The sequence below is a fragment of the Vombatus ursinus genome, unplaced genomic scaffold (assembly GCF_900497805.2).
Source record: "Vombatus ursinus unplaced genomic scaffold, bare-nosed wombat genome assembly UNPS02014832.1, whole genome shotgun sequence".
NCBI lineage: Eukaryota > Metazoa > Chordata > Mammalia > Diprotodontia > Vombatidae > Vombatus > Vombatus ursinus.
Window position 1 is genome coordinate 59,667,306 of NW_020954610.1, and position 21,747 is coordinate 59,689,052.

At 37.3% G+C, this 21,747-nt stretch overlaps 2 protein-coding genes across 5 annotated transcripts in view; one reads left to right on the forward strand and one right to left on the reverse strand.

The window, feature by feature from the left end:
• The window catches only part of PALB2 (partner and localizer of BRCA2), a 21,563-nt gene extending 6,876 nt beyond the window's left edge, over positions 1-14,687 (reverse strand). The window contains exons 1-10 of one of the 2 annotated variants that reach the window (XM_027839016.1): positions 14,525-14,687; positions 13,622-13,681; positions 13,389-13,476; positions 11,078-12,613; positions 8,965-9,773; positions 6,826-6,906; positions 4,235-4,396; positions 3,601-3,686; positions 2,929-3,087; positions 2,041-2,157 (exon numbers count right to left, since the gene is read on the reverse strand). In XM_027839016.1, coding sequence (XP_027694817.1) covers positions 2,041-2,157; positions 2,929-3,087; positions 3,601-3,686; positions 4,235-4,396; positions 6,826-6,906; positions 8,965-9,773; positions 11,078-12,613; positions 13,389-13,476; positions 13,622-13,681; positions 14,525-14,572 — 3,146 coding nt within the window. In that variant the 5' untranslated portion in view covers positions 14,573-14,687. The remainder of the gene's footprint in view (positions 1-2,040; positions 2,158-2,928; positions 3,088-3,600; positions 3,687-4,234; positions 4,397-6,825; positions 6,907-8,964; positions 9,774-11,077; positions 12,614-13,388; positions 13,477-13,621; positions 13,682-14,524) is intronic. The other variant, XM_027839018.1, reaches the window with a different exon arrangement.
• A 176-nt stretch (positions 14,688-14,863) lies between these two features.
• The window catches only part of DCTN5 (dynactin subunit 5), a 29,747-nt gene continuing 22,863 nt past the window's right edge, over positions 14,864-21,747 (forward strand). For 2 of the 3 annotated variants that reach the window (XM_027839319.1, XM_027839320.1), the window contains exons 1-3: positions 14,864-14,966; positions 17,642-17,710; positions 20,296-20,414. In XM_027839319.1, the coding sequence (XP_027695120.1) occupies positions 14,919-14,966; positions 17,642-17,710; positions 20,296-20,414 (236 nt within the window). In that variant the 5' untranslated portion in view covers positions 14,864-14,918. The remainder of the gene's footprint in view (positions 14,967-17,641; positions 17,711-20,295; positions 20,415-21,747) is intronic. The other variant, XM_027839321.1, reaches the window with a different exon arrangement.

Genomic DNA, 21,747 nt, shown 5'->3' on the forward strand with positions numbered 1-21,747 from the left:
TAGATGTTGAAAGGGTAATACCATGATACATGAACAGACACGGAAGTGGCAATTTTCCTGGTATATTCTGAAGCAAGAAGGAGAGTTCAAATAAGGAAAAACTTATGGAGGGAACTATTCAAAGATAAGGTTAGAGATGCAAGTCATGGCCAGGTTGAGGGGGACCATGAATACCCAGCTGAGAGATGTTCTTTTTATCTTCTTGGCAATCTAGAACCATTGAAAATGTTTAGTGAGAAGGGTAACGGATGGCACTGAAAATGTATAGGATGAATTTGAAAGAGAAGATGGAGCTAAGTGATTAGGATAAGGCCAAATGGGAAAGGGATACAATAAGGATACAAAATCAAAAGGAAAGGTGAAAACAGAACAAGCTTTGGGCAAATGTGGGTAGAATATAAGCCAAGTTGTAGATAGTAATGTAATACATATTACTACCTGTGGTAATCTATAAGGCCTCCAAAAGGCAAGGAGGCCTTAATACCTAAATGAACTAACTGGAAGGACCTAAGTCAAGAAAGAAGAAAAAGCAAGCACATCATTCTGTCTGAAGATTACATCTGTCATCCTGCCCTCATATTCTGGACCAGAAGATGTCATATAAGTAGAGATAAAGGTCCCTGTGGGCTTCCTCCTTCACGAAGCTTTCCATGATCCTCCCCAAATAAGAAATGGTTTTCCTTCTTCTGACTTCACATAGCACTTTGTAGCTCTCGTTTTTAAATTAAACTCTTCAATACACTGTGTTACACTGTACTGAATATTTGCGTATAGGTCACATGACAATCCCTGTCTACTTTCTTCTCCAGTCCTCAATTCTAAACTCTATAAAGTCAGGAATACTATCGTATTGACACTGTCTCTTCTAGCATCAACAATCCCCTAGTGTATTCATTCAAAGGGCCTCCATTCAAAACACCCAAACTTTTATTCAGTTTACCCCAAGATTTAAAGTAAGATAGAAATTGAAAGGTCATAACCACCAGACCAAGAGTATGATTTACAAAAGGATTGTATATGTACTCCAGTTCCAAGGAAATTATATGCTGGTTAATACAAGAGGCTTTTCTGGGCAAAAGTTATCCTATTACCTTAACAAAAAAAAAACTCTTTGACATTAAAATAGCTCTGTCTTCTAACAAGAGGAATAAAAGATTCCTTTACTTCAACAATGCTTTTCACCATGCTTTTGAAAAATATTATTTTTAAATCATAAACTGTCCTATTGTTATAGAACAATTTATATTGTTAGTCCAAATTGTCTTTTATATTCCAAAATTTTAGAGAAAGTTTGTAAGATAATAGTCCAGGCACTTCTCTTGTTCCGTGGCTAGTCAGAAGACCCTATCATCAAAGCCCTTTATCTCATCTTCTCAAAAACTTTAAAAAACTAATTCTGGTTACTATACATACTTGAAAAGAATGAAATTGTATTTCTTCAAAGATATTTTATTATAATGACCAAGTTTGGCCCCAGAGAAAAGGTTTTTAAAAAAATCAATTCCCTTCCTTCATTCCAAAAGTAAGGGACTACAGGTATGGAATATTGCATACACTATCAGGCATAGCTGATATGTTGGTTGGATCTGAACTGCTTTTTTTATTCTTTCTTTTTAAATTTTTATTACAAAGGATGGCTCAGTGTGGTGGAGAGATATATTCAAAAATAAACATAATGTAGCATAAACAAAAAGCATGAATTAAAACAAAGGAAAGAATAATGTGGATGCTAGACTATTTTTCTTCTGAGTTGGAAATAAAAAGCAATCTACATACACACACATATATTCTATAATTCAAATTGACCTTTTTTTTTTTAAGGCAGTTGAGGTTAAGTGACTTGCCCAGGGTCACACAGCTAGTAAGTGTCAAGTGTTTGGTCTGAGACCGGATTTGAACTCAGGTCCTCCTGACTCCAGGGCTAGTGCTCTATCCACTGCATCACCTACCTGCCCCCAAATTAACCTTTTTCACAGTGTGTGAATTAATGAAGTTTTATTGTATATTGACTTCAAAATTCACCACAAAAGGAAAACTTACCAGATAACAATATTGCTCATCAGAGTTGTGCCAAGCAAAGCATCTTGCATTCCTTGAACCTCAGCAAAAGCCAGGATGGTTTCTTCTGGAGACATCAATGTCTGCTTTTCTTTACTTCTGGATTTTAAAGAGTATTAAGAATTGGAACCTCATACCAAAGATTTTCCTAGGCAGGTCTCTCTACTGAACTCTGCCCAATAACTAATCCAGTATCCCAAAAAAGATCAAACCACAAAATTTTAATAACAGAAAATACTTAAATACAAAACTTCTTAATGTCACCTTTTTAAGGGTATAAGCAACTTCAAGGAAAGAACTTAGTCTTTCTACATACCACAAGTGGCACAGACACTTAGGATTCATTCATTATTTCAAAGATTATTTGATAATAAAGCAGAAATTTAATTTTATTCTTTTCTAAACAAAATATTTCTATTTCTTTTCTTGCCTATTTCCTTTTAGCCAAATTAGAGATAAAACAAAAAATTGAAAATTGAACAAAGGTAACTCTCTAATACTATTCAAGATAAAATAGGACAAAGACATAATTTATAATTCCTGAACAATTTTTTCCCTTGTCTCCCTACCAGAAAAACCTGTGCTCTGCTAACAGACCTACCTTAGCTTCCAATTGTCTCTTCACCTTTCCATTATTCTACTACTCTCTCCTGTTATGGCCGTCTACCTATGTATCTGAATTGTTTCTGGAAAAATCCCCATAAATGCTCAGCTTGCCTTCTGATCTTTCCAAGTACATCCATAAGACAGGGAAACCACCCTTTTGTCATTCAATTTATATTTTAAATATAAATTGTGACCTGTGACCAAACCAGTTCCTTATCTTATAAAATGAAAAAGATAAATCTGTGCAAGCAATACTTCTTTTACCTTCCAGATCTTGAAAAGGTCATGAGGTCTACTTGGTGATCATGAAGTGTCCCATTGCTACAGACTAGCCTCTTGTGTCTAAGTCCAAGCACAGCTTTTATATTTCCAGATTTTACAAGTGACTGCTTTAAGCATTCATCATCAGAACAAAACAATAATCTAAATCAAATCAGAATGAAAGAAACATAAGGAAAATTTTGTATATGTGGGGAATAGATTAAAATATGGAAAGGAATTTGTTGGAGGCATAGAAATGGCATATCTTTGCAACTTCACACTTCAAAAGGAAAACCATTTTTGATTCAGATTTATACAGTATTTTAAGGCTTACAAAACAAGTATTATTAATCCCCTATTTTCTGGACAAGGAAACTAAGGCTCAGAAACATCAGGGTCAAACAGCTAACATGAATCAGAGATGAAATTTGAATATAGGCCTCTTTTGACTACACATTCATCACTCCTTCCACTAAAACATGCTGCAATTCAAGAATGCCATTTTAATGCCTAAGAGTTTATATGTTTTGCTTTTAATAAAAATTAAAAATCCTTTCAAAATTCGCAGTATAAATAGGTATTTAATGCTCAGTACAGAATAGTAGGCACTCAACAAAAATTTGCTGGTTTACTGTTTCAATAATAAAGAAAAAACATAGCTTTACATTTACATACCTGATTTCTCTAATCTCTAGATGTCCCAAAGCAACACACACAAGATTACAAGCATCCCAAAGCGGAATAATTTGTAGTACTGGAATCTAAATCAAACAACAACAACAACAACAAAGAATCATTTCTTGACTGCTTTATTTATTTCATTTTTCATTCATTTCATTAACTCTCCAAAGTTCTTAATGATCACATTCTAGTTACAATGCCACAGCATTCTCCTAAACTTTAAGAAGTAGGTAGCAAAGTGATCCCCCCTCCCAAAAAAAATGCTACACATCTATAAATATCTCTTTTCTTAGTGTTATCAGAGGTTATGAATAAAACCCTGGGAAAGGAATCAGCAAATCAGTATTAATAAAGGCTTGGTAAAGAGCAAAGTGGTCTGTGACCCAACAAAAAAAATTAACTAAAATGATAACTGGTATATTGAAGAACCATGTTTTAGAAAGCAGAGATAAAAGCAAATATAGGAAGTCAAATTAAAAATCTGACAAAATCTCAAATAATTTAAATGGGGTTTACATAATTTTTTTTTTGCTTTTTTTGCTTCGTGGGTAAGTGGTACCTCTTTATACTTATGTAAATGAAGTTCTTTTCACAGTCAATTCCACCTACAAATATCTCTGATTCCTACCTCTGTGAAGTGCCATGTGTAAACTTTTCTCCACTGCCAGTTATCGAGAGATTTCCAGAGAGAAACTGTAAATTCACAGGCAGTTATGATACATGACTCCTTACAGCCAGTTACTTCCCACCACACAGTACTCACATCCACAGAACAGGAATCTGAAGGATTCTGTCACAAAGGAGGAACAGCAATTAATGTGAAGTAATAATAACGAGAGCAAACTCTTAAATCATTCTTTAAAGTTCATGAGGTTTTTCCCTCCTAGCAACCCTTTGTTTGGAGCAGGCAGTACAAGTATTACAGTCTCCATTTTATAGTTGAGAAAAATGAACTGAAGTAATGTCAAAAGGTCAGATAAAGTTAAGTAGCTGAGTTATGACTCAGAGCCAGGTCTCTTGACTCTGAAGTCAGTAGATCCCTGTAGCTACCTATAATATTGTTTGTTTTATGTAAATTTACTAATTTCTTATCTTGAGGGGCATCCAAGTGGAGGCCTGATGACTGTCTGGGATGTCTGTACAAATGGGGGCCTCATGCTTGAGGAAAGGGGTAGATAGGTAACCTATGAGAATTTGAGATGGAGGTAACTCTACCAAAAAAAACATTCAAAAGTAATAATTTGATAGGACCCTAAATAAAGTAGAGGGTTAAATTAAAGTTCTATGCAGGTCAAAGGAAAATTAGATTCATGGGTCTTGCCAACTGTACTGTAAGAGCCTTAAGCTTTGAGTGAGACTTTATCCTAATCATCTTTGTATCTCCCAAGCACCCAATAGTGCTTGATGCTCTAGGTTTACTGACTTGAACACAAACATTTAAGTCCTAATTTCCAGTACAAGATTGACACCCATTTTTATACTACAAATGGCCTTAAAAAAAAAACACCTTTTCAAACAGTTGCTTTAGATTTGTAGTACATGAAATGTAAAAGGATGCTTGCATTGTATCTGCAAGGATTTACCTGCTTTAAGTGTTGTTTTTCCCCTTATTTTCATGACTACAAGGATAATAACTTGAGGCTAAGTATTAGCAAGTAAAAATACACTGCTCTAATCAAGAGTACAAATTAAATCCTATGATAAATGCAGTAGAGGAGGAAAGGTACAGTGTGCAATGTAAATCACTTTGGATTTGGAGTCTTGGGACCTGGACTGCAACTCCACTCCTCTTCCACATACATCTATAACCTAGAATGAGTCACTTAACCTCTCTGGTTCTCAGCTGATGACTTCTGCCTGGCAAACCAAAATTAAAATTTACATTAACAGCAGGTTCCTGGATTACACATTTCTCCCACTCCCAATCACCATTTTTGGCAGATGGCATTTTTGGTGTAGATATAACCTGATAGAGATAATTATTATTTAAAAGTCTACACCTATTACTCAGGGAATCTTACTCATATTTCAAAAAGATCACCAGATTGGTGACTGCCTCACCTGGCCTACTATATCAAGGATACCCCAGCCACGCTTCACTCTTCCTACTCTCTGGATACAACAAACTCACCAGCAGCCTTGCTGCTCCTTCAGTTCTGGAGCCAAGATCAGAATTAACTTGTTAATTTTTAACATTAATCCTTGAAAGAAGCAGATCAATCTACAAGGCCTCAGTACCCATCCCAGTAATTTTCAAGTCTAAAGTGCCCCTTCCTGGCTACCAGTCTCCTTACACCATAGTTTTCCCCCAAAACAACACAAGTTCTTTGAGGGTGAGAACTATTTTTGCTTTTGCATTTGTATTAGCAGACTGTCAGCCACAAAATAAGTGCTTAATAAATGCTTTTTCATTCACTCAATCCATCCTAAGTATCTAGAAGGACTAGGATCCTTTCTAAAACTTCTTAAAAGGAAGTTAGCGGCGAATCCTTTTGTAAAATGAAGATCTTTTTGTAATGTGAATGATACTCCCTAATTTATAGGTGTGGACTTTTAAAATAATAATTAACTTTAATCAGAGTACGACCACACCAAAAATACCATCTACACAGCAAGGAGATTGGGGGGAGGGGGAGAGGGCTAATCCAGGAATTAGCTACCAGGTAAATTCTAATTTCAATTTGCATGAATTGAAAGTTATATACTTTGTTCAATTAGACCCTGTAATCCAGTGTCCAGTTAAACACTAGCTGAACTGCTAAGTGAGTAAAAAGATTATAGGGACAAACATTACAACCTAGAACATATAAAAGGAAAGTACACTATTTAGAATGTAATGCTATTTTGTTTATTGCTTCTTCTCTTTATAAGAAAGGTAGGAAGAGTAGAATAATCTCCCTTTACTCAGGCACAAAACCTGTTGGATTTAAAATGTTAAAACAAACTAAGTATCCTTGGAAATGGCTTCATATAATTTCCTTTTTAACAATCTGCCTAAAAAAGATTTAGAATATCCATATCCCTTACAAGAAAACCTTTTTAACAGAAAAAAGAGGGGAGGTAAAGGATTGAATTGATTTTATTTCAGTTTTAATTGTATTTGAATTTAATCTTTCTTAAATGGAGGGCAATAGCATGATCAAATTTTCCTGTTTTCAGAACTTATCCAATTTGTCAGCAATTAAGGAGACAATGATGTAAAGATGATAGCCTTCTGACCTTTAACTTTGAAACTAGCTGTAGGTTACCCAGTTTCAAACTATCACACCAAATTTCAGCAGGATCTTCTGCTACTTTAGCCTGTGGAGAGAAAAAAGTCAGCATATTAATTTAAAATCTATGAGTGTTATCTACATTAATTAAAATTTCAATATTCTATATTTTCATTTTCTTTCTAAAATTAACAGTAAGTCCCAGTGATATATCTTCATCAAAAAGGCAGCTCTTTTTATATAACTTTTCTATTTTTAAGGATGAATTTTAAGTTAACTATACAACCATAATTAAGGCTTAATATTAATCATATCAAAAGAACACATTAAAAACATTTTCTAACTGGATATTTCCAATGTTTTAATCTAAGTTCAGGGCCAATTCATCAAGAACTCATTACTTATTACTCAATAGACTTTTACTTCATTCCTTCAAAGCATGTTTAACAAGCGGGTAATTTACTGAGCTAAAAAAATTCATTTGCTGTAAACAAAAGGTTTAGAATCTCAAGGGAAGGAATGAAAAAAGGTAGGAATGAAGGGAATATCCATTTACAGACCTGAGATTATATTATAAAGATCATCATTTGGTACTGGTTAAAAAATAGAAAAGTAGATCAGTGGAACAGGATAAGCCAGAATTAGAAACAATCAAACTCAATAATTCAGTGTTAGGTAAACTCCAGAACATAAACTTTGGGAGGAACTCCCTATTTGACAAGAACTAGGTTTAGACCCACATCTTATACCAGGGAGAGGTTCTTAACCTGGGGCTCATTAATGTTTTAGAATTTTGATAATTATTTAAACATAATTGTTGCCTTTGTAATCCTATATATTTTACTTTATGCACTAAAAAAATATTATTCTGAAAGGAAGTCCGTAGTTTTAACCAGACTGTTATGTCATGGACCCCTTTCCCAAGTCTGGGTGAGGTTCATGACATAAAAAAGGTTAAGAACCCATATACATACATATATACATATATATACATATATATACATACACACACACACATATATACAGATTTTATGTATGTAAGTATATCTCAATAATCAGGTACCTTTCACAACTACAGCAAAAAATTCCTAACCTAAGGAGACATGGAGATCACAAAAGATAAAACAGGCAATTTCTTTAACATGAAATTGAAAATCTTTTCCTCAAACAAAAATAACGCACTAGAATGCAGTAGGTTAGGAGAGAATGTTTACATCTGTTATCTCTGATATCCAAGATATTACAAGGATTAAGAGCCATTATCTAATGAATAAGTGGTCAAAGGATATAAACAAATAGTTTTCGAAAGACAACGAACAACATGAATGAGGCTCCAAATCACTGATAGGAGAAATCTCAAATCAAAACAATTCTTGAGATTTCAACCCACACTCAGCAAAATGACAAAGTTAAAGATGGAAATAGTACATATTGGTCTGCTTGAAGACAGGCATGCTAATACATTGTTGGTAGAGCTGTGAGTCAGTATAACCATTTTGGAAAGCGATTGGCAATTATGTTAAGAGAGTGACTAAAATACCCATACCCTTTGATCCAGGTCCAAAAGAAAGGTCTCATATATAGTAAAATATTCACAGCAGTACTTTTTCTCTTAGAAAGATTTGGAAATAAAATGCTCATCAAATGGGGAATGGATATATAAATTGTACTACAGGAATGCTATAAAATATGACTGAGCCATAAAAAATGACAAATGAGAATTAAAGCAATCAATCAATAAACATTTATTAAGCACCTACTATGTGCCAGAGAAGCATGAGAAGACATATAGGAACCAATGCAGAGGAAAGCAAACATAAGCAGGAAAACAACATATATAATGACAATGGAAATTCTAAGAACAATAAAATTGAGCACTGTGTAATAGTATAACCAAGCTTGACCTTGAAGAAAGTTAGGAAAATGTATTTCCCTCTCTTCATAGTAGAAGTGAGTGTGGAATACTACAGATATTATCACATAGAGCCATTGGTTGGTTTTGTTAAACCACCTTTTTTCCTCTCTTTATTGATGTTAGTTACAAGGTATAGCTTACTTCAGGTGAGGGGAAGCATATATTCGAAAATATAACAATGAAAGGCATCAATCCTTTTTTTTTTTTAATTTAAGAAGAGAAAAATCATACCTGGAAAGTGCTTCCCAACAGTGGTCTTTCTTTGAAAGTGATTGAGTCAATAGGTGGAAGAGTTTCTTGAGAACCACCGTCACTGTCAAATTTTCTTTCAGAAGAAGGTACTATTTGGTCAGGCTGTTTTTTGATTTCCCTACCTAATGAATGCATGTTAGCGTCCAATTTCAATGCACTGGGTAAATTGTTACACTGATTATCTCCAGTAAGACTGTCTGGTTTTTTTAAGTAAGGATGCCTAGGTGTACAAAAAGTAGGTCCAGTAATTTCTGTAGCCACATTTCCACTGTGAATTTGGGAACCAAAAACTGGAGTGGCACCTACAATAGGGAAAATAGGAGAACACACATCTGCTTCAAGCTGGTTATTTGTAGCAGGTAGGTTAGTACTAGAAGGTGTGAAAAGTAGCATATTTTGAGGAATACTCTTTGGCTTTTTTGGCTGTGAGTTTCTTGTTCCAGTAATAATATCCTCTGCTAAATTCTTCTTTTCTGTAACTATCTTTTTAGGCACCAGTTCCTCCAAAATAAGACCATCTCCATCATTACACTTTTTTCCACCATCCCCTGAATCAAAGGGTTCAATTTGTTTTGCTGAATAAGACTTCAATTTCTCAAGCTTAAGAAAACCAAAGTCCTCATCAGGCAAGTCAAAGTCAGTGATGTTGATGCATGATGACAACTTCTCAAAACCGAGCATCTCATTCTTAAGATGAAATGAAAGATCAAAACTGGTATTATCCACAATCAAGGAGTCATTACCAATGGAACAATGAAGGTTCTTATTTTGAATACAATCTTGTCTCCCTTACAAAAAAAGAAAAAAATAAATTAAAATCCAAGATGACTGGCTTTCATAGCCATTTATCCAATACCTTGGGATAGGACTCAAGTGCCTAGGTCATTTTTTGTAACACTATAATGCTGTAATGCTGTGACAATACTGAAAGTAAGGTTTTTTTTTGTTTTTGTTTTTTTTTTTACTATTGAAAGGCAGGGACACCTAGCTACAAAAGTAAGCTTTCACTTAAGCTTCAACAGGATACTCTCTGCTGTTAAGACCCGGAGTCTTTATTATTTTTTAACATAAACCATACTATTCTTAAAACTGCATTGAGGAATTCAACATACCTATGGGAGTGGCTGAGAACCCTTGATCTAGGATTTGGCTGGAAATATTAATAGGGACCATGGAGAGGAAGAGTAGGTGGAAATGTGGAAATGTGAGGATTATTCTGCCCATGTGCTTGGTTCCCAGAATACAGTAAGTTGCCCAAATCGAGTTTTTTGGGGACCAGCCCTAGTAAATTTGATTTCCTATGCTAACAGAAATGAAAGCTTCTTATTCTGTGATGAGACAGGTTGAGTAGTAGAAGAAAGAGCATTAAACTTAGGAGTCAGAACACTCATGTCCTAGTTCTGACATTTACCTGTATGACCTCAAACAAGTCACAACCTCTCTGAGCCTCAGTTTCCTCATCCATAAAACTGGAATATTTGGACTACTTATCTTATGAGATTGTTTTGAAGAAAATACTTTGCAAACCTAAAAATTCTTTAGAGATATAGTTATTAAACATCACCACTTTTCCTAATTTTTATGTTCTTTAGAGGCTAGACAAATTACCTTTGGTAAAAGCACCTTATTAAGAGGCAGTTGCATAGGTTCAGAGCTTTTTAGTGCATAACTACTCTTAATAACCATAGCTAGTACTGATGTATCATTTTAAATTTTGCAAAACTCTTTCTATGTGTTAGCTTAATTGATGTAGGTATGATTATCATCCCCATTTTACAAACTAGAAAACTCAGGCTGAGAAAGGTTAAGTGGCCCAGTTTGACATGGCTAGTGTATATCTGGGGCAGGATCTGAATTCAGGTCTTTCTGACTCCAAGCCCAACATTCCATCCACTGAACAACAAACTGGCCTGGACAGTTGAAATTCTGTCAGTTGGTTCTCAAACTGATAGAAAATTGGTTTGGTCTCCAAATCATCTCTAGCATTAGTTACAGCTTCCTCCCAGTGTTTGGATAGACTTTTAACATGCTCTGGTTTTTGTGGAACAGAACACATGCCTGATACAGGCCTAAAGAATTGAACATGCAATACCTTGTGTTATTGATGCGGGTGCTTTTTTGTCAATGTTAGCAAGGATACACCTTGATTTATCTGTGACTGTTTTTTTTCTCTGAGCATGTTCTTTTTTCCTTGGAGCTTCATTGCACAAGGCAACATCTTCCTTGTTTTTTTTAATATCTACCTTATCAGAAACTTGCAGCTCTGAGTCCCGATCATTTATTCCTTTTTTGTAAAAGAATCTTCTCCCTCTGTGTCTTCTCCTTGATCGTCTTTTACAAGCATTCAGAGCAAAATCATTGTCTTTAGTGGGCAAAACAGGCGGGCTGCCTTCAGTGGTTGATGAGAAAGACTTTTGGAAAGGACTACTTGAATTTCCTTGGTCAGATAAGGGAAGTTCAATTTGCTGTTGGGAGGACAGATCTAAATTTTTAGTTACCTGCTTAGATTTAGGCTTAAATCCTTTTCTTTTTACACCTAATTGGCTCTGAATTACAGCTTCCAGGTCAACTGTCCTCTGACAATTTGACATTCGTCGTGTCGTCCTAACATAATACTCCACAGGAAACAGAAGACCATCAAGCACTGTACAAGAATTTAATGGATTTTCTGTAGGACCAGGAGAGATCATTTCTGTGGTAGGACTCACAGTCTCACTTAGGACCTCTTTCTTTTCAAAATTTTCACCTCTATTATCAAGTAGGTTACCAGATGATTCTAAAGGCTTCAAGCTATGATTCTGTTCATCAAAATGTGTGTTTTTGCTTAATGAATGATTGAGTTCATTTATGGAAAATGCTTTGCCATCTGATGGCAAGGTGGGAGGGCTAGACATCTTTTCATCCACATTTATGTCATCATTGATCATGTGGTCACCTGGAGAGATAACATATTCTTTCCCTCCTTCCTCTAATTTTTTAGGTGAAACATGAATAAGGTTCATCGAACACTGGGTAGCCAGTTTATAGTTATCACAGACTTCTTCAAGAGGAACACACTCAAGTTGCTGAATATTACTGTCATCCAAAGGATCATGCAAAGAAAGCGGAGCCATCTTAGGAAAACTATTTTCTTTCAAAATTGCAGTGGCATCATTTTTGAGTTCAGCAGCTGGAACAAGATATTCACTGATTTCTGTGATTGATCTGGGAGAATTCTGGATCTCACTTTCAACACATGAAAACTGATTTCTTATCTGAAACACTGGTAACTCAGAATTTTTTATAGCAAACACTTGTTTTTGTTGTCTTTGTCTAGTATTTATAAGTGAATCAGAGCCAAAGAAAGATTCACTTCCTTTTGAGACTGGTGTCTTTTTTCGATTCTTCATTCTATTCAATGGCTGTTTATTTTGCTTTTTCTCATTATCTGGTCCAGTGATGCTATAAAGGAAATTTTCCTGGCAGTTATCACCTATGTGTTCAGGACATATTCCTGATGAGCTCAATAATTCATGCTCAAAGTCAAGTGTGACAGCTGTTTTCTCCTTGGTTTCAGCATCAAGATGGACATCAATTTGTAGTGTACATGTTTCTAATCTATCACCAAGAGAGAGTTTGTCTTCTGGCTCTGGAGAAACAAAAATATTTTATGAATAACATGTTAAGCACTAGTCTACAATTCAAGTGAAAAATGAAACAAACTTTATGAAGGAGATATTCCATTAATATGTAAAAAAATCAGTGGGCCAAGAAAAAAGAGATCTGAATTCAAGTCCTGCCTCCTCAATTTATCAACTGAGTAACCATGGACAAACAGTAATTCTAGGAGGTATAATTTTCTCATCTACAAAATGGTGACAATAATACCTGCCCTATTCACCTCAAAAGGATGTTGTGGTGATGAAAAAAAAGATAGTGTATATGAATGCAAAAGTGCTATATGAGTATAAGTTGTTACTATTCATTAAAAGCTGTTACTTTTCCAGTACTAAGTTCTGAACATGTTTGTGCATTGTGGTAGACTGTGGGAAGATACAAAGATAAATATGTTCCCCAATCCTCAAAGAAGTTACAAACAGTACTACATTCAAACCTGAACTGCTTGCTAGTTACCATAATCTTAAAACTAATTTACATAGAGAATTAATTTCATTGACAAAGTGTTTTTTCCCCATACTTCATCAAGAATTAACTATCTCTCCAAATTCTTTTCCTTTCTTTCCTAAATTCTTTTCCTTCCTTTATCCCATCTTAACAAAAATTTATATTTGAAAGCTGAGATAAAAAGACTAAATATAAAAAAGTAAATATAAAAATTCTGTCTTGTTTGTAAGGTAATATTCAAAAAAATGTAAATGAGTTCAGCAAACATAAATGACTAAAATGAATTAGCTTATTTTTACCTGAGTTTGTTTGTATTGAGGTTTCCTGCTTAAGCATGCAATTCTGTTCAGTTTTCGAAGTTTTTGCCTTCTCAGCTCTTTGAGCACGCTAGACAAAACAAAAGCAGTCCCAGAAGCAAGTTCAATAAAATTAAGTTTTCTCAAAGCTTATTCCACTAAAGTGATAATAAGCAGCATAATAATACTGTAATCTGTGAAGGCAGCATTTGTTTCTCAGGAAAAGAATGTCCTACCTGCAATCGAGCCAGTGTCTTGCTGTACTCTCTTTTTAAGAATGCCAGTTTTTCCTTCAACTGGAGAGAGAAAGGCACCAATCTAGAATTACACATTTCCAAAAGAAACCCCAAAGAAATACTGGCTCTGCCACCTAGACTGAATATAAGGCTGGACCAAGTAGGAAGTGTCAGAGCTTTTGCAGTGAGAGCAGGGGAAGCATGCAGTTTGATTTTTATGTCTCTGAAGTTATCTAAATTGAAAATATTCCCTGGATTTTTCTCCTCCTAACCTCAGGTTTACTTTTGCCCCTCTGCCTGGGGGTGGGGGCATGGAGGGGTGGAGAGAATGAGCGTTCCAGAACCAGCACTTAAATCCAACAAGGATAGTAGTAATTTGGGGCTTGACATCACAATGTTTAGCATCACGTGCACCGTAGGTGCTTAATAAGTGCTTGCATAATTGAATATTAAGTACAAGGCACAGTGCTAGTCACTGGGAACACAAATTCAAAAAACAGCTCAGTCTCTTGACCTCAAGAACGTCCTACGTTCTACGGGGAGGGGCAGAATTCGTGGATAGCGCGGTAGACTGGACTCGGGAAAACCTGAGTTCGAATGCTGCGTCAGGCAGAAACTAGCTGTGCTGTATGATTCCTCTCGGCGTCGGTTCTATCATCTGTAAAATGAGGGTAGCCCCTTCCAGGGCTGAGAGGATCAAATGCAGGTGCAAAGCCCTTCGCAAGCTTTAAAGCTCCATAGAAATGTTGTTGTCAGGAGTAAACACGAGGTCCCGGGCGGTGGGGGGCGCCAGTAGGGGGCAGGGAGAGCTCCCCCCCAAGGGTTCACTTTCAGCAGCCAGGAGAACCGACCCCCCCCCAATATCACAAGGCCCCTTCCCACCCCCCCACCCCCGCCGGGCACCTTCTCCTTCTCCTCACAGCTGAGCACTTTCCCAGCCGAGTCCTCCATGGCTGCAGCCACCAGGGGAGGATGGGGGGGCAACTCCTTCCCGCCACCTCCAGCTCGTGGGGACACTGGGGCCTGGGGCCCGCCGAGGCCGCTAGGAACCCCCAGCCCAGCTGCGAGCGCCCGCCCCTTGTAAATCCCGCCAGCTCAACCCAGGCGTCAGGGGCCGCTCGCCGAACTGCCGATCGAGTCTTGCTAGTGGAGCGCAGACCAATCGACTGAGGGGGCGGAGCGAGAGGAGAGAATGAAGGGGGAAGGATGGGCGTTTCCCTTTCCAGACCGGAAGTGGCGGAGGAGACCGGAAGCGAGAGGAAGGGATACTTGAGCTTGGGAGACGGAGGTTGCAGAGATGGAGCTGAGCGAGCTGCTCTACAATAAGTCCGAGTACATCGAGACGGTGCGCTGGGCGACGCCGGGCCGCGGGGAGCGGGGCGGGGGCTAGAGGGGCAGGTCGTCCTAGTAAACTCCCTGCTGTTGGCTGGGCCACCCCGCCCATCCCCGGGCAGCCCCAGCCCCTCCCCTGCGTCCTGCCTCTCCCGAACTTAGCCTAGTCTAGGCCACCTGTCACCCCTGGGGCGCAGGCCTCGGGTCTCCCCGCCCCCCTTCCCCTTTGCTCTGTTCTCACTGCCCGCCCTCTGCCTTCTCTTTGGAGGAGAAATCATTTCGGGCCCTCAGAACCGGAGGAAGTCTTAAAGAGATCTTCTTTGTACAGATAAGGAAACTGAGGCCCAGAGAGGGGACATGATTTACCTCAGACCACGCAGAAGAAGCACAGAGTTTGGATCAGAAGTCAGACCTCATGACCCCGAATCCAGTGCTGTTCCATTACCATGAGATGCTTTCTGCATATCTTTATTTGTTCAGTTTGGGTGCCTCCGGGATCCACATTTTGTGTTGTCTGTTAACGTTTTAAGTTTGGTGCATACGTCCAACTTGCATAGACATTGCATGGGAAGGTCTGCTACAGGAATTCCTTTTCCATGCCCACTACATGGCATTGGTTACACACCTCATTCAGATTTGTCTTTCCATCCTGCTAGTCCAGGGTCTGCATTAATGGTAGCACTTAAGTGGAGAGTGAAGTTCTTCGAAGCTACCAAGCAGCTGAGTTCAGTATCCCCAATATTCTAGTCCCCACCCAATCCTTCCTCCTCACACTTATTATGCTGTTATCTAAAGCGCAGAATGCAAGTACCTGAAAGGGTCCTAATCTAGTTTTCCTCAGAAATGTAGCTGAATTTTTCTTTATGGAACTCTCCTGCAGAAATCCATTATTAGTACCTGTGTGCTAGAAGTTCTAAACGGGAGTGGGAAGAGGGGTAGAGAGAGAAAGGGGCTGGGAAGGAAACCCTTTACTCCCAGTCTTGTTTTTGTAACTTGATATGAAAAGTTTTAGAAAATCTCGGAAGCACAATAATTCAGCTTTTCTCCATTTCATCATTGGGCTAGAAAAAGAGATGATACTTGAAAGCAACAGACCTGGTAGTGTGTCCCAAAAATAAAACATAAAAGGACTTTAAAATATCAGTGCTGAGTAGACTACTTAATTTTTCCTCTTCCTTTTGAAAATGCTGGACTTGTCAAAAAGCTGCTTTTTAAATGAAATATCAATAATGCTTTGGAGTGGAGTCATGGTGGAATGCAGGGGTTCTAAACCTTTTTTGTTTAATGGATACCTTTGGAAGTCTGGTGAGGCATATTGAACCCTTTTCAAAATGTTTGTTACCCACCTTCATAACTGAAGGAAATGCTTAATAGTTAGAGGCTAGTTTTCCCATTCAAGTTCATTGCTCTCCCCCCCCATCCCCAAATCTATCCATGATCAATTTGTGGACCCTACGTTAAGAACCCTTTGTGTAGCAGAAGGAACACCGAACCTCAAATCAGAACACTAGGGTTAGTTCAAATAACAGCCTGCCTCTTGTGTGAACTTTGGCAAATCACTTCAGCTCCATAAGCTTGTTTCTACTTTGGACTAAATTTTCTTTAAGTTCTGAATTCTGTGATTCTTTGAAGCCAGAAGGCCTATGTGTGGGGCTCACAGAGGAAAACAAAGGAGACCTGAAAATTTCCTTCAAATTTTACTTAGCTGGTAGTCTTCAGTACTCCACTTACCCAGGTTTTTTTTTTTTTTTAAGTGAGGCAATCAGTGTTAAGTGACTTGCCCAAGGTCACACAGCTAGTAAGTGTCAATGTTTGGTCTGAGGTCCTATTTGAACTCAGGTCCTCCTGACTTCAGGTCCAGTGCTCTATCCACTGGGCCACCTAGCTGCCAACCTGTTTTTCTTTCCCTGGCTCCTATCCTACTGCAGCTTGTGTCCCAGGCTATGGGAGCTACCACCTTCAGCTTTAAGCTGAGAGAATCCCCTATCCTACTTAGAAAGGTGAAGTGAGTGAGGATGTTCCCTGGTGGGAGACCATTAAGCAATGTGTTCCTTGATACCTGGGGCCATTCTTTATTTTTCTTTGTATCCCCAGGGCTTAGCACAGTGCCTGGCACATAGCAGGTGCTTAATAAAGATTAGCTGACAAACTAAGAGTGTTGTGATCCTGGAGTCCTAAGTTGAAATTCTGAATGCTTTCTTCACAGAAACGTGGTTTCATGTGTTGATTAGGTTTTGTAGTACTATTAGTGTAAAACTGGTACTGACATTTTAGGTTAAATGGACTTTTCCAGATTGCCTGAGAACCTAATCACCATTGGTTTCGATGAGAAAATACATTTCATTTTCTCCCTTTGATTGCCATTGCCTGTATTTATGCTTTGTGTCTTCTACTAAAGCATCTAAAGACTAGTACTACATCTTAAAACATTTCTTGGTCCTTTTCTTTAGGTAACACAGTACCTTACATACAAATTCAGTATTTGTTGATTGATTGATTTTGATTCCCAAACACACCCTCACAAGTATTTGGTTCCCACACACACCCTCATCTACCCTTGTCCTGATCCTCAACCCTTTGTTTCCTGGTCCTTGATCAAGTTCTGCCTCTAATACACCCCTCTCTCTCGACCAGAGTTCAGTGCACAGAACTCATTGATCTCATATAGGCTCTGTCGCTTTTCCTCAGGCATCTGGAAACAAAGTCAGTCGCCAGTCAGTTCTGTGTGGAAGTCAAAATATTGTCTTAAATGGAAAGGTAAGAAACAAGATACAACTGCATTCATTTACAGGGCAACTGAATGTTCTCAACAGATGCTACCTTTTGGTTAAGATCCATAGATACTGTGTCTCCACATTTTCTAATTCTTGTGGTTCCTTTGTTTCAGAACTTTGGTTTAATAGTTCTGGTTCCTGTACTTTTATGTTCCCCAATTGGTATATAAGTAAAAGCCAAGTGGCTTTAATATTATTTTCTTCTAGAGTACCTGCATAGTTTTTTCCCAAATCCATTCCCAATCTTAATGTTCTACTTATTACCTTCATTCTAAAACTCACTGTGCCTTAATACCATTCTGTGAGATTAGCTATCAGTGTTCCAGTTACTGTGTATGTCTTTAGTCTGTTTGATCCATCTCTTACCAAGTTTTAATGTTTTCTTACCTTTGAGGGTGTGATCTGGTGCCAAATGAAGAACTTGTGATTTTTATTCAGTACATTGGAACTTTTGGTACTTTCATTCAAAAAGAAAGAAAAATTTTTTTGTTCTTATTACAGGAAGGGATTGTAAAGTCACTGGCTGTACTTGTGATCTCAGATTTTTTTAAGCCGTTGGAAGTGGGTACCCCATAAAGCTTCAGGGACATAGTTTTAGAAAAATACAAGGGATTACACTTTTTTTTTTTTGCAATCGAAAATAAAGATATGGAATTTCTTGCCCCTAGAGATCATACAAGCCAAAAATAATTTTTAAAATAATAATTTTTTTAAAAAGGTAATTTTAGGAAGTAAAATGGATAATTTTTTATTTAAATTAAGTTTTTATACAGATAAAACCAGTGCAGCTAAAATGAGAAGAAAAGCAAGAAATTGGGGGGGAAGGGAATCTTTGCAGCAAGTTTCTTTGATAAAGGCCTCATTTCTCAACTTTATAGGAAATTGAACCAAATTTATAAGAATAAGAGTGATTCCTCAGTTGAGAAATGGTCTAGGGATACGAACAGGCAATTTTCAGAAGCAGATATCAAAGCTATCGGTAGTGATATGAAAAAATGCTCTAAATCACTAATAATTAGAGGAATTAAAATTAAAACAACTCTGAAGTGCCAGCTCACACCCATCAGATTGGCTAAGATGACAAAAAGGAAAATGACATATGCTGGAGGGGATATGGGAAAATAGGTACAGTAGTGCACAGTTAGTGGATCTGGGAACTAATCTAACCATTCTGGAAAGCAATTTGGAACTATGCCTCCAAAGCTATTAAACTGTGCATACCCTCTGACCTAGCCATACTACTACTAGGTCTATACCCCAAAGAAATCAAAGGAAAAGGACCCATTATGTACAAAAATATTTATAGTAGCTCATTTTGTATTGGCAAAGAATTGGAAACTGAGGGGATATCCATCAGTTGGAAAATGACTGAACAAGTTATGGTATATGAATGTAATGGAATATTGTGCTCTAGGACAGGGCTTAAACTTTTTTCACTGGAGACCCCTTTTCTCATTTTGGCAGTATTCTTTGGCATTGCGTGGTATGATGGCATGCGAAGTGCAAAGTGCACTTGCTTTGTGTTCAGAACCAAGGCTGCAGTGAAGTTGCTCGATGCAACACGGGCAAGTGCTGCCAGAAACACCTTGGATTCATTATGAGTTTGATTTTTAATTAATTTTTGGTCATTGCATGCTCAGAAACCTTGTACAAATTTTTCGAAACCCCAGGTTGCAGCCCACAATTTAAGCAGCACTGCTGTAGGAAATAATAAAAAGGATGATTTGAGAAAAACCAGGAAATATTTGTATGAACTAATGCAAAGTGAAGTAAGCAGATCCAGGAGAACAATTTATACAGTAACAGCAATATTGTGAAGATAATCAATTGTGAAAGATTTAGCAACACTGATCAATATAATGATTCACTACAATGCTGAAGTAATTATGATGAAAAGTGCTGTCTACCTCTAGATACAGAATTGATGGGTTCAGAGTGCATACTGAGCATTTTTTCCTCTTTCTTTTTCTAGTTCCCCTTATCCCCCTGAACATGGCTAATGCAGAAAAGTGTTTTGTCTGACTTCTCATTTGTAATAGATTTTTTATTTCTTGCCTTCTCAGTGGGTGGGGAAGGGAGAAATTTGGAACTGAAAATAAAAACTGAATGAAAAAGAGATATATTTGTTCAGGGCACGAGCTATGTTACATCTGCTTACAGGCCTCAGCATTTAAATTGTTCAATAAAGACTTAATTGATAATGGTTTTTTGTAAATTCATGCAAAATTGCTTTATAATGGGATATTAAAAGGAAAGTTAGGGTTGGTCTAGATATGTCCTTAACCTCTTGATGTAATTCAGGCTATTTACTTTGTTGTTTGGAAGCATTTATTCATGAGAGGGAATTATTGTTCCCTCCCACAAGTAATCTCTTGATGTTACTGAGTGATAGATGGTCACTAGATAGACCATTGCTCTTAATGAATTTATCAGTTATCTTACATTCTTTCATAGCAATTTTCTCTTTGTATATTCTTTTCACCAGCATACTCCATGAAGATAGCTCTGGAAGAAGCAGATATCCTGTTAACCTGTTACCTAAATGAAATACTTTTTCTTCTTTCATAGACAATCATAATGAATGACTGCATTATTCGAGGGGATCTGGCAAATGTAAGAATTGGGCGCCACTGTGTTGTGAAAAGCCGTAGTGTCATAAGGCCACCATTTAAGAAATTCAGCAAAGGGTAGGTATTTCATTACCTCCTCTCCTTTTTCATGAAGTTGGGATGAACCCAAGAAACTTAATTCTTGCCACTATTAATGTTTTCCTTCAATTGTCAGTTTTGGAATAGATGATGCCACTAGTATCTAAGCATTTAGATTTGATTTAAGAGAACAAGATGTAATTAAGTAGGTCTTGCCATGTTGTTTTAGGCTTCGGACAAACCTTCAGTCACAGGTATAGTGCCTGGTATGCTTTCTGATTTTCTAAATTCCAAAGTCAACATGCCATCCTGTCTTCAAATGAGCCATACACCATCTGTCCACTGCTCTTTTCCTAGTGTTGCCTAAAGGGACCTTAAAGCATTTTTCCAAATAGAGGATGTTGACTTCTTTATTGTTTGGAAGCATTTATCTTCTGCATGAAATCAGCTGATCAATCAACAAGCTCTTTAACGTGCCTGGCACTGTGCTAGAGATTGGGGATACAATCCCTACCTTTTTTTCACTTCAATATAATACTTCTCCATCTCATTTCTTTGGAGTCAAGTGTAATTTCCAGTTAGGCAAGCATGTATTTTTATTTATTTATTATTTATTAAGTATTCTGCTTGACAGGTAATTTAGCATAATGGATACAGAGCTGGTCTTGAAACCAAGATGCTTGGCTTCAGATCCTACCTGACACATAATGTCTGTGTTACCCTGGGCACAGGGTACTTTCTCCCTCAAGTCCCTACTTGACCATCTGTCAATTCTACTTGCCTTCCAAAGAAATGAGTTGGAGAGGTATACTGAAGTGAGAAAGAAGTTGAGTGACATAACCTGTTGGTGCTCTAAGCAACTCTTTATTATTATAAGTTTCAGAGAAAATACTGACCTGCATTGATAAAGAGTTTCCTTACCTAAGAGTTCCCTATAGCAGTAAAAGTACAGGTCTGCCTTAAAGTGAACCCTAAGGAAAAACCTTGGTCTTGATTAAGTAATTAGATATTAATACAAGAGAGAAACAAGTTTGGATTATCCTGCATGCAATGGAGAATGATTAAGGGCTTCTGAGAAAAGGGTGGTAATATAAGAAAAGTAGTATAATAATAATAATGTTGTACATTTATATGGCAGTCTGAATTGTTTAAAAGCATTTTATCTCTGTGCCTCTATAAATAATACCATATGAAAATTAGGGATGATCCATTCACTTTATCTTGTAAACATGTAAGAGATAAATAAGGAAATAAATATATGGCCTGGATATGAAAAATAAATACATAAAGTAGGCCCTGAAAATAGACATAACTGGCCTAGTCCAAAACAGGATAATATCTGCTACCTTTCCCTACCAATGACAAGGAAGAA